The sequence below is a fragment of the Venturia canescens genome, chromosome 9, assembly GCF_019457755.1.
Source record: "Venturia canescens isolate UGA chromosome 9, ASM1945775v1, whole genome shotgun sequence".
Classification (NCBI taxonomy): domain Eukaryota; kingdom Metazoa; phylum Arthropoda; class Insecta; order Hymenoptera; family Ichneumonidae; genus Venturia; species Venturia canescens.
Window position 1 is genome coordinate 1,280,592 of NC_057429.1, and position 12,397 is coordinate 1,292,988.

The window sequence follows — 12,397 nt, forward strand, 5'->3', positions numbered from 1 at the left end:
CGACACCGTTAGCCAGGTCATCAACAAAATCAAAATATTCTGGACGCGCTATAGGAGCGCGGTACAACGCGTCGCTTTTTAGTTTAAATATTGCCCATTAGAGTTGTTTCTGCAATTGTCGCGAGAATTGGAGTATATACTAGGCATCGGAGTTCGCGGAGTGGGAAACCGGACATCTGGCATTTCAAAATTTGGTCTGTTACACTCGGAATTAAAATATGAATTATAAGGGCCTCGGTCGTTCCTTCGATCGTATCCCCACTCGCGACCATTAAGCCTCTTATCGACAAATCTGCCCGAAAATCCAGCACTTTGGTTCGAATATCTTCCACCCCCCATTCTCATCTCGTTCACTCTCGCCGTATTTTGTTTTGCATGGAATTAATTATGATCCTGTTTATTATCCCACGATCTATCCCTTCGAACCGCGTCGAGATTCCCCAGCGTTTGCGCGATCGCGTTTGTATCGGTAAAATTCACGGTTTCAAAATAGGGTTTCCCGTACCCAATTAGGATATTGATGAATGGTGTTATAATTTACTTCGAATTCCGATAATCAGGGAATAAAATTTCGTGCTCTAGCCAGTTGTTCATAGAAATAATTTTGTAAACCATAAACTTCCCCTAGGGAAAAAAAAGGTTGGGACAAGTACATTGATGGTCCCTCGTTTGCTGATAGGCTATTTCTCGCACTCTGATTTAATTGAAAGATTATTTTAGTTAACGCTTATTTCCAGTCGAACAAAATCATGAAATCTTGAAAAGTTTTTGTTGACATATGCATCGCGCATTTTTCATATCCTTTTTCGCACACATATCACAGACTACATTTACGCGGCCACTTTGATACTGGTTTAGTATATCACAAAATTTAACGAAATAAATAGTAATATGCACTTCGTTAGATGACGAAAATTATTTTTAGTTATCCCGCACGCACTTCATAACATCATAACCCCAAACGTCAACATGACGTGAAACTTCGGCTGGTGACTTTCGTGACGTCAGTCCGCGACACCGCCGCGAAGTTAGACCGAGGGACATGAGGCCTTTGATGGTATTATGTACAGACATGTCAAATTTCTAAATGTGTTAGTAACTTTTGCATAATCTTGAGCCTGTGCAAAGTTTTTTCTCAGCAATTACGCTACTGATCGTGTTGGTTTCGGGCTCATTCGAAAGAGATTTTGAAATTTAGTCTCCAAACTAATTTTCGCTTAACAAAACATCTCTTGAGCTCCGCAATTCTAGAAAATGACATGCCAGTTTTACCCCCACCACCGCGAATCGTTTTATTCAGAGAAAAGATAGTCTCGGCGAGAGCCTCAGGCCAGCAGACGACAGGGCTGCCAATGTACTTGTCCCGAGACTCTACCGAGTCTCTTGAACACATCACGCTGCGCATCGTATCGAGACTCCATCCACGTTTTTTTAAATCGTACACGTATGGGGATGGAATAAAATTCCTCTAAAAATTCTTTTTTGAATTGTTCAAAGTTTTCAAATGTTTTTAAATTAAACCACAGATTTGCCTTTCCCTCCAAAGCAAGCTCAACTATTTACATCTTTCGAATCTCTTTCACTTTTTTTGTTTTTATAAATCTTTCCAATTCCTCCATAAATTCCGCTGGATGTTTCTCTATTTCATCTTTAAATGTAGGCAGTTTAATATCGATATGAATTTGTTGTACGTTACTCATAACCGTTGCAAGTTGTTCGATCACACCGTCTTCATTTGTTTTGCTTTGGCTTCTGCTAGCCTCGTCTCGATTAATCCTTTGTTGATCTTTGTCGCGTTGAGCCTCGAACGCGGCCCGCATTTTTTCAAACTCTTCACGCTCGGCTCTTAATCGCTCCCACTCCGTCTCCATATTTGCCTCTTGAGACGCGCCAGTTCCTCCTACTCTCACCTCGTCTCTTAAAATAGGCATGTTTTTCTCTTTCGCCGGTTTGTCTGTAAATTGATTGATATTAAATTTCTGTTTCGAAATTCTTCCTGATTTCGTTATATACGTTATTTTTTCCTCATTTGCCATATAGTTTCTTAGAGACTTCGTACATTATTATTTCACTTTGCTCATACTTTTCTATTAAATTTATCTTTCAATAAAATTCAAATTATTGAATGTATCATATCTTGAATAATAAAAAAAACATTATCATTTTATATAACACAAATAGAAAAACAAAAAATATTTTGTTGTAAATAGGGATTTACTCGTCAGTCACGAGCCTCGCTGTCGGGCGCCATTGTAAAAGTTTTCTTTTTATATTTATTTATGGAGAATCGTAAATGACACAGGGGTTTCAATATACAAAGTCATGAGAAAATTAAATGCGTTCGTTACTTATAAATCCGAGTCTTGTTTCGTCCTCGTGCGAAAGTTCTTTCATTCCATATCCATAAACTCACACACACCCATTCGTATCACGTCTCAGTTCTACATTAATAAATTCAATACATTCATTCGGAACAATTCATACTCCTCGAAATAACATTTTCTTTTGTTTATGGGAATAAATTACGTTTGACAAACAAAAAACTTATCTGAGAACGACGGAAATTGGAGTCCCACGTTGGCTCTTGCCCTGGGACTGGAGGAGTCGGCTTCGATGTAAAATTAAACGAGGGGTCTTCCTTCTATGGCGTCAATCAATTGGCCACGATCGATATATTGGCTTTCGAAGAAATTTTGAGCACGACAAGCCTCGTAGATCGCTCGACCAGCCTCGTAGACGTCCCAGAGCGAAGAGAGCGAGATTTCAGGAGTCCGCAGAATCCTCGCAACAGCCTCGGTGGGGGATAACAATGAAGAGGGGGTCAAATTATCGTCTTACGTCGCATAAAATTCAGCGCAAAATATGAGTGGCGAAGACCTTCCCACTCGTTAGCTTACAATGTACTTGTCCCAACCTTTTTTTCCTAGGTAATAATATTCTGACAAAAAACGAAAATCAAAAGCTGTTTGAGAAATAACGTAGAAAAGAATTTGCCGGGTGGAAGGGGATAGCGACACGGGTGGGCGAAATCAATTGAGGCAACACACACGAGTTTCTTCACTAATATTACAACATATATTTTATTCACAGCACCAAATAATAATGAAAATGAATGCAAATGTTCAACGATCATGAGTTTGTGTGATGAGCGAGTGTGTGAGTTGATGAGCACCTTTATTTCACGAGAGATTATATTAATACACTCGTGAATGGCTCGAGTGGCCCGATGAGAAAGAAAGACACGTGGCGTCGGCACTGCCACGAGGTGAGATGAGTGTTTCCCAAATGATGATGTACCTTTTTTAAGCTTATGCAAATTGTCCCCGCGTGGATCAATCGCTAGATGAGTTCCCGTGAGTTTAATTACTTACTACATGAGTGAAACAAGATGAGTGCAACGATAATGAGTGTGAATGTTGAGAGCACAATACAGAGCGATGTGTATAGCAACGCGAACCGGATGATAATGGCCGCTCCCTGGTCCGGTACGACGCACGTGAGGCGGCGAGCCGTGCTCGTGAGCCCCGTAGCGTGCCTGAGAGCGTCCAGCAAGTGCTGCCGCGAGTGGCCAGTCCAAGAAGAGCGACTCGCCTGACGACGAGACGCATTCTCAAACATTCCTCCCGCCATCAGCACCGTGGAGATGATGTTCTAGTTTGAGACGTCTTGTTGTTGAGAGGGCAGAGGCGCGAGCTTCGCGATCGGCCGAGTGAGTGTCGAAGAGGCTGTTTTGAGTGTGACCACTCTGATGAGTCCATCCCCACCTGGTTGTAGAGCAGTGACCCTGGCCAAAGGCCACTTGCCTGGCGAGAATCTTTCATCTGTGATGAGCACGAGTGATCCCACTTTGATTTCATTTGATGGATGATGCCATTTCGAAATTGATTGTTGACGCTGGAGATAGTGAGCTGACCACTGAGACCAAAGGTTTTGAATCTTTTGTTGAATGAGTTGCCAACGAGAGAGGTGATTGATGTTTAAGTGAGTCAGCGATGGCTCAGGCAAACTTGATAGAGCATCTGCAGTCAAGAAATGACCAGGAGTGAGTGCTGATACGTCCTCTGGATCGTCGCTGAGTGCTTCTAGCGGTCGTGAGTTCAACACTGCTTCGATTTGTGAAAGCATGGTTGTGAGTTCCTCAAATGTCAGCACAGTCTCTCCTACTATGCGTCTGAGATGATACTTCATTGATTTTACCACTGCTTCCCACTTTCCTCCCATGTGAGGAGTGGCTGGAGGGTTGAAGTGCCATTGAGTGCCGTCAACAGCCAGCAGTGAGGCAATTTGACGACTTTCGTGAGTGTACTGAGTAACCATTCGCTTCAGAGCTGCATCAGCGCCTACGAAGTTGGTTCCACAGTCTGAGTAGAGTGTGCCTGGAATGCCTCGCCTTGAGACGAAGCGTCGATATGCAGCGATGAATCCATCAGTTGAATAATCACTGACTGCTTCCAGATGAACTGCTGAAGTTGTGAGACACACGAAGACGCAAATCCAACCCTTCATTGTTTTTGCACTTCGCCCTTTCCAGGTCTTGAGTGTGAGTGGCCCTGCGTAATCGACTCCAGTGTGAGTGAATGGGCGAGATGGGGTGACACGAGCTACAGGCAGCTGACCCATCAGCTGTTGAGCGCGTATCCCTCGCTGACGTGCGCACTTTACACAATGGAGAATGTGAGTTTTCACTGGAGCTCTGCCTCCGAGTATCCAGTATGACTGGCGAATGTCAGCCAGAGTGAGTTGAGTGCCCCCATGCAATGTGCGACGATGAGAATTGTCGATCACGAGTGTTGATAGGCGTGAGTGGCGAGGCAATATGGCTGGGTGCTTGGTCTCCGGACTGAGTGTTGACAAGTTGAGCCGACCACCGACCCGAATGACGCCTTCGTGATCAAGGAAGGCGGTCAATCGAGAAAAAACGTGAGTTCTTTGTAGTGGAATATTTGACTTCAATGAGCGTAGCTCGTGTGAGAAATACGCTGCTTGAGTGGCCTTAATCCAAAAGACTTTAGCAGCCTCCATGTCGTCTCGCGAAATGAGTGGTGAGTCAGTTTGTCTCCTCAATCTTGAAATGACCTTAGAGCACAAGGCGGTGACTCGGATGAGTTTTGAGAGCGTCGAGTATCGATGAATGAGGTCCCAATGATACTCGACTCTCGGAGTGGCCACGAAGAGCGCAACGCCTTGACGGGCCTCATGTGCACTGAGGTCAGCTGAGGGTTGAGTCTGTCGAGGCCATGAGGTCATTGGTTTGAGTATCCATGGTGGTCCCGTCCACCAGAGTGAGTGATCTTTGAGTTGTTGAGCGGTTAAACCCCTTGATGGGCCGTCAGCTGGGTTGGAGGTGCCAGGAACGTGTCTCCAATGAGCTTGAGGCGTGAGCTCTTGAATTTGAGTTACTCGGTTCCTGACAAAGTCCTTCCAGCGCGAAGCGGGTGATTTGATCCACATGAGTGCGACTTGAGAGTCCGTCCACAAATGAGTTGAAGTAATTGGTAGCTGGAGTGTAGCTTGTGTATGCTTGATGAGTTTTGATAGTAGCAGCGCTGCTGTGAGTTCTAACCTCGGGATTGTGAGTGGTTTGATTGGAGCTACTTTCGTCTTTGCGCAAACGAGAGATGATTTGGCGCCTGTGGACGGCGAGTGTGAGACGATGTAGACGACAGCTGACATCGATAGTTGAGAAGCATCAGAGAAACCGTGGAGCTCCACTGTTGAGTTGGTCCAGGTGTGAAACCACCTGGGAATTGAGATTTGAGCCAAATTTTTGAGATCTTCTCTGAAGTGAGACCATCTTGAAATGATGTGAGACGGCAATGGGTCGTCCCAGTTGATTTTGTGTAACCAGAGCTCTTGCAGGAGCAATTTGCTCTGATTGTCACAGGTGAGATGAGTCCAAGTGGATCGAATATCTGTGCTACCTCAGATAATATGAGTCGCTTCGTGATTGATTTTGAGTGATCACTAGGCTTTGCTGTGAAAACAAAGGTATCGGCTCGTGGGAGCCAATTGAGTCCGAGAATTTTGGTCGAGCAATCGTCGAATGAGATGGGTTTTGAAGGCTCATGAGTTGCCGAAACTGCCGCTAGTAGAGCCTGATCAGTTGCTTGCCACTTTGCAAGAGGGAAGCCTCCCGCCTTGCAAAGGTTGGTGAGTTGGTGAGCGATTTTGATGAGTTGTTCGCTTGAATCTGCTCCCCCGAATATGTCATCGACATATCGTCCCTTGAGCAATGAGGGAATTGCCAGCGGAAACCGATGGCCTTCGTCCTCAACCAGTTGGGTGAGAGCTCGGACAGCAAGGTATGGGGCTGCCTTTGTGCCATAGGTCACCGTGGTGAGCTGATAATGAGCTTCATTGAGGTGTTCATCAACCCAGAGAATGCGCTGAAGATCCCAATCGTCTTCATGCACTTTGATTTGACGATACATTTTTGTCACGTCGGTGGCGAAGATGTGCCGATGATGTCGAATCCAAATGAGTACGTCAAAGACGTCTAGCAGCAGGTTTGGCCTGTGTGCATGATGTCGTTGACTGAGCGTCCTGAAGACGTTGAGCTTGAGCCATTGAATACAACACGGAGCTTAGTGGTGGTACTATCGGGTCTGAGAACGCCGTGATGCGGCAAATAATACACTGGCTTCATCCGTGTCTCCGAGCCGCCAGATGAGACCCTCGACCCTCCAAATGGTTTTGAAGCATCTGGTGCCAAGGTCATCTCACCGGAGACTGCGTCAACAGTGGACTCGCCGTGATGAGTTGGCTTTGATGAGTGTCCCGATACACGAACCATGTGTTCTAAGTCTTCGTACTCCCGCATGAAATTTGCGTAGAGTTTCTTGAGTGTATCATCTCGCTCAAGCTTCTTGAGCATTCGTTGTAAACAATGGTGAGCGGTTCTGTATGAGTTGCCCAACAAGTTGCGAGATGATTTGAGTGAGATTCGAACAATGTACCGACCTGAGGCGTCTCGAGAATGAGTAGCACGAAAGTGATCTTCGCACTCTTGCTCTTCAGGTGTGAGTGGGCTTGCAGCGTCGGATGGTAGCTCCTCCTGAATCCAGAACTTGGTGAGGAGTTGCTGCAACTCATTGTTGTCAGTTTGAGCCTTGACATGAAATGCAGTGCAAGAAGTAGACGGTGTTGAGTGTACTGGGCCAAGAACGAGCCAACCAAAAATTGACAACTGAGCAATTGGCATTGAAGGTGAGTGGTTGAGAATGTTGGGCTTGATGATGAGCCCATAAACATCCGCTCCTAGGATAATGTCGATCGGCCGCGGCTTCAAGAAGTCTGGAACGGCCAATCTTAAATTGTTGAGGTGAGGCCACGCGTGCGAGCACATTTCGAAGGATGGTAATATTGATGAAACAGTTTGAAGAACATGTGCCTGCACGGTGACCGAGGAGTCTGCTTGCATTGAGTGCAAAGTCAAGGAGACAATGCCTCGTGTGTGAGTTACCTTTTTTCCTCCAATGCCTGTGATGTTGATTGTTGAGTGTTGGCGGCTGACGTTGAGTGCTCGAATGAGTTGCTCTGAGGCGAAGGTGAGCTCAGAGCCCGGATCGATGAGTATGCGGACATGATGAGTGTTGAGTGCTGAGTGGACCTCAGCAATTGCTGTGGCAAGCAGAGTGGTCGGATGAGTGCAGCAGGCAGTTGATGAGTGGACGATTGCACCGACTTCCTATTGAGTTCTCGTTGATGTGGATGGAGAGGGCTCAGCGTTTGATTGAGAGGTCGGTGATTGACGTGTAGCTGGTTCGTGTAGCATGGTGTGGTGTTTTGCGCCGCAAGTTTTACACCCCTTGGTTGAGCGGCATGAGTTCGCATTGTGTCTGCCTAGGCAATTGAAACAAAGCCGACAATTGTTGGCTAGCTTCCTTCGCGCGGCCACATCGAGGCTGCGAAACTTGGGACACATCACCACGAAATGATTGTCATTGCAGCAGTCGCAGTTGTATGCACCAGCTGCTGCCTGTTGGGTTTGAGGCGTGCTACTCGCCTGATGAGCAGTCGCCGATTTTCTGGGATGAGTGCTCGTTGATGATGCGGCTGATGAGTTCAACGATGAGCTAGTCTCAATGCGTTCGAGAGCGCGCGCTCGAGCATTGATAAATTCCTCAAGTCGTGAGAATGATGGGTACTCAGTTGATGCACCCAACGAGGTCTCCCATCCCTCCCGCGTGGCGTTGTCCAGACTGCGGAAAACATGATGGACGAGAATTACGTCTCCCAGAGAATCGGTGACACCAAGAGATTCCAAGGCCTTTTGGGCCTCAGAGACCTTTGAAATGAGTGAGGAAAGTCCCTTCGCAGATTTAGACTTGAGCTGAGTGATGCGTGTTGCCTGCGATTCACTCTTGAGTGTGAGCTCAACAGGCAATCGCGTCGGTGAGGTTCTTCGGAGAGTACGGGTTCCTCCGGTTGAGCCTGCAGCTGACTTTTGAGTGTCAGCTGTGAGAGTGAGTGCGGTGGGTGGCTGAGTTGCCACGGTCTCGGTGTCGAGAGAGCCCTCGATTTGTAGTGTGTTGCTGGAGGCAGCGCGCTCCTCACTCGATGGCTCGAGAGTGATTGTGGGCACCGGAGGAGTGGTGATTTTGCCCGATTCACGCGACTCGGGCGTTGACCTGCCTGAGTTTGGTTGAGACATTTTGAATTTCCGCGAACTGAGAGGAATTCACTAAACTCCGCAATGAGTGTTCACAAACGATGAGCTGAGAAGTCACACGCGTAACACCACGTTTGCAGCACACCGAATGGATGAGAGCGCACGAAAAACTGAGTTGAGAAATGAGCGCGAATCACTGCGCGATGAGTGCTACCGAATGAATTCAAAAAGGCGCGAGAAATGAGTGAAATAATGAGAGCGCACGAAAAGTGGTCAAAAATATGAAAATGTATAGTGATTGGCCACTTTGTGGCGTGAGAGCACAGTTATTGGCCACCTTTTCGCTCGAGGGGCACAGTGATTGGCACTCGCGGCACTGAGACGCGCAATGAATATTGAATACGTGTGTAACACTAGCACTCGCGCACGTTCACTCGACGGTCGCTATCCGGCTCGAAGGACCAAATGTTTGAGAAATAACGTAGAAAAGAATTTGCCGGGTGGAAGGGGATAGCGACACGGGTGGGCGAAATCAATTGAGGCAACACACACGAGTTTCTTCACTAATATTACAACATATATTTTATTCACAGCACCAAATAATAATGAAAATGAATGCAAATGTTCAACGATCATGAGTTTGTGTGATGAGCGAGTGTGTGAGTTGATGAGCACCTTTATTTCACGAGAGATTATATTAATACACTCGTGAATGGCTCGAGTGGCCCGATGAGAAAGAAAGACACGTGGCGTCGGCACTGCCACGAGGTGAGATGAGTGTTTCCCAAATGATGATGTACCTTTTTTAAGCTTATGCAAATTGTCCCCGCGTGGATCAATCGCTAGATGAGTTCCCGTGAGTTTAATTACTTACTACATGAGTGAAACAAGATGAGTGCAACGATAATGAGTGTGAATGTTGAGAGCACAATACAGAGCGATGTGTATAGCAACGCGAACCGGACGATAATGGCCGCTCCCTGGTCCGGTACGACGCACGTGAGGCGGCGAGCCGTGCTCGTGAGCCCCGTAGCGTGCCTGAGAGCGTCCAGCAAGTGCTGCCGCGAGTGGCCAGTCCAAGAAGAGCGACTCGCCTGACGACGAGACGCATTCTCAAACAAAAGCAATACATACTTCAGATTGTAAAGTACCGGAAAAAATTTCCCGATGCAAAAAAAGAAACGGTTATGCGAAACTTTTAGTATCATCGATGTAAATAAAATTATTGTAATATGCAATCTTTTACGATATTTCTGTCGCTTAAATAAACAAATTTGTACTAAACGAACTAGTATCGATATCTTATGTGTACATTTTTTTAAATATTATGTTTTTTCCGACCAATTGGATGGCTTGTGCGAATATAAATTTCTTTGTTCTCAATCAAACGAACAAGCTCGCCAAAGTTAAAATCCTGCCAAATTTAAAATGTCCCTATGCATTTTTGCGAAAGTAACTTTCAAATACATTTTTTATCCATATCACTGGAAGTTTGATTTCAGTGAAATATTAATATGTTTTTATCTCAGCACACACAAAATATTTCTAACAAAAATGAAGGAAAAAAAAACAATTCTAGCCAATCCGGAAGTTCGATGTCAATGATCTATCGTGAATTTATATCCTTCATACTTGATAGATTTTTTTGACAAGATGCAAATTTAACGTTTGATTTTGACGTGATTAAATACGTTCAACAGCAGCTAAATCGAACTATTGTTCCAAAATAATAGGATGGTAGAACTGGACGTTCATCATATCTAGTATGAGGACCTTATTATTTGATCTGTATATTGAATTCTAATATACAATAGCTTCGGAAAGTAGGGAAAAAAATTGACACATAAACCAAATATAAAAAATACAAATTTCTCCATTTATCCAGAAAAATTGATGTTTTCGAATGAGCAATTTGAATAAAAAGTGATGGGCCGGACAAGTACGTTTAAGACGTATTTCAACATAATTTGTACCGATCTAATCGAAGTTAAATGTTGTGAATAATACCAGGGGATCCTGAAAGTCGGAGGGGAATCGATTCTTTAAAGTGTGTACCTTGTTGAAGTAACGAATGACTTTCATGTGAATTTTTAATGATTTTACTTCCATTAATTTTTTAGTAATTTTGATAAAAGGTTGTGAGCCCGACACGGATTCTCAAGGCTCATTTGTCGCCGGAGATTATATTTCGAATAACTGATAAATACTTGACCTCGAATTGATATAATACATTTTAGTACTGCACGTAACTTCCGTTATGACTTTTGTTTCATTAACTTTTTTCTTGAAAACAATTATCATGAATTTCATTAAAGTTTCCAATTTGTTCAATAAATATTCCAAATTATCAATAAAAACTTGGCCTCCAATTGATATCATACATTTTTATACTACATGTAACTTGGATAGTACATTTTTCAATGACTTTAATATTTATGAATTTTTTTGAAATTTTTTTATTTTTCTTTACAGAATTTTTTCGATTGTTTTTTATTGTTGTTGAATTTTTTTGAACTTTTCAATTTTTCGTTTATTATTTTTATAGAATTTTTTTCCTGGTTCTAAATCTTTTTTCTATGTCATCCAGAAACAAGAGACCATCAATGTACTTGTCCCAACCTTTTTTCCCCTAGCGGAAGTTTATGGTTTGATATCTTGCCTTTTTTCTCAAAAGTTCCTCATTTATGTTATGACGGTTATAGGATTTTAGTATAAATTTCTATGAATTATTTGCTTAGTACATTTTTATAGATTCCATTCTCATACGAACATTTTTTATGGGATAATCTTTTTCATGAAATTAATCAGCAAATAAATATCAGCAATGAAAATAATCAGCAAATAAGGGACCATCAATGTACTTTTCCTAATCTTATTTTCCCTAGGTATGATGTTCGGCTTACAAAGTTGGTTTCCACCATAAAAGACCAATTTTTCGTAAAAATTGTAGTGAAAATATTTCGTCACAAGTCTGCCCTTGAACTTTAGCGATTTTTTTCCTTATACTCTAATATGTTATATGTAATACGTTATGCCTATTAGGAACTCAACAGCATGAAGGAATCCGGGATGAGGCCCGTGAAATGAATTTCGGTTTATAATGTTGGTTTCCACGTAAAAGAACAATTGTCTTCAAAATTGTACTGAAAATATTTCGGCACTGGTTTGGTCTTGGACTTTGGTGATTCTGCTCCTTGTCTTCTAATATGTTTTGTCTATTGGGAATCCAAGAGCATGAAGAAATGCGTGTTGTGGGCCATAATATGATTTTCGCCTTATAACGTTGGTTTCGACGAAATAAGATCTATTTTTCGTTAAAATTGTACTGGAAATATTTCGTCACCGGTCTGTCCTTGGCCTTTGCCGATTTTTTCCAAGTCTTCATACCAAGAAACAACTGACGTAAAGATTTCCTTAATAGAACAGATTTCATTTATCCCTTTTCTTCAAAATTCAAATGAAAGATAGATCAAATTCAAGACACGAAAAATCCAACAGATTTGCCCACTTTGAATGTCGCTTTTGCATTCTGAATCTAGAGATTTCATTTCATCCAAAACGTGCCCCCAATGAAATATATTTCCAAAGTTTGCAAGTGGCCGCTGAGATCCAATTATCCACAGTTTGATAGTTGCTGAAAAAAAGTACCTGAAAACTTCTAACATTTATTATGCCAGAACTCAAAGCAGCAAAAAAAACTAAGCGAACTTAATTCAACAGAGCAACAGAATTCAAAGACGTTTAAGGTACCTGCATTGGTTTTGGAGGAAAACCATTTCAGGACAA

The 12,397-nt window shown here is 43.4% G+C and overlaps 1 protein-coding gene across 1 annotated transcript; it reads right to left on the reverse strand.

The window, feature by feature from the left end:
• Positions 1-3,651: 3,651 nt before the first annotated feature.
• On the reverse strand, positions 3,652-6,431 carry LOC122416218 (uncharacterized). The gene is made up of 2 exons (XM_043428972.1): positions 5,922-6,431; positions 3,652-5,871 (listed from the first exon to the last, which is right to left on the reverse strand). Exons 1-2 carry the CDS (start codon positions 6,429-6,431, stop codon positions 3,652-3,654), a joined length of 2,730 nt encoding a protein of 909 aa, XP_043284907.1.
• Positions 6,432-12,397: the final 5,966 nt, after the last annotated feature.

Coding starts and splice junctions, on each gene's coding strand:
- LOC122416218 (XM_043428972.1), bottom strand. CDS start 6,431: ATGTATCGTCAAATCAAAGTGCATGAAGACGATTGGGATCTTCAGCGC. Junction 5,872..5,921: donor AGCGACTCATATTATCTGAG/GTAGCACAGATA, acceptor TGTGACAATCAG/AGCAAATTGCTCCTGCAAGA.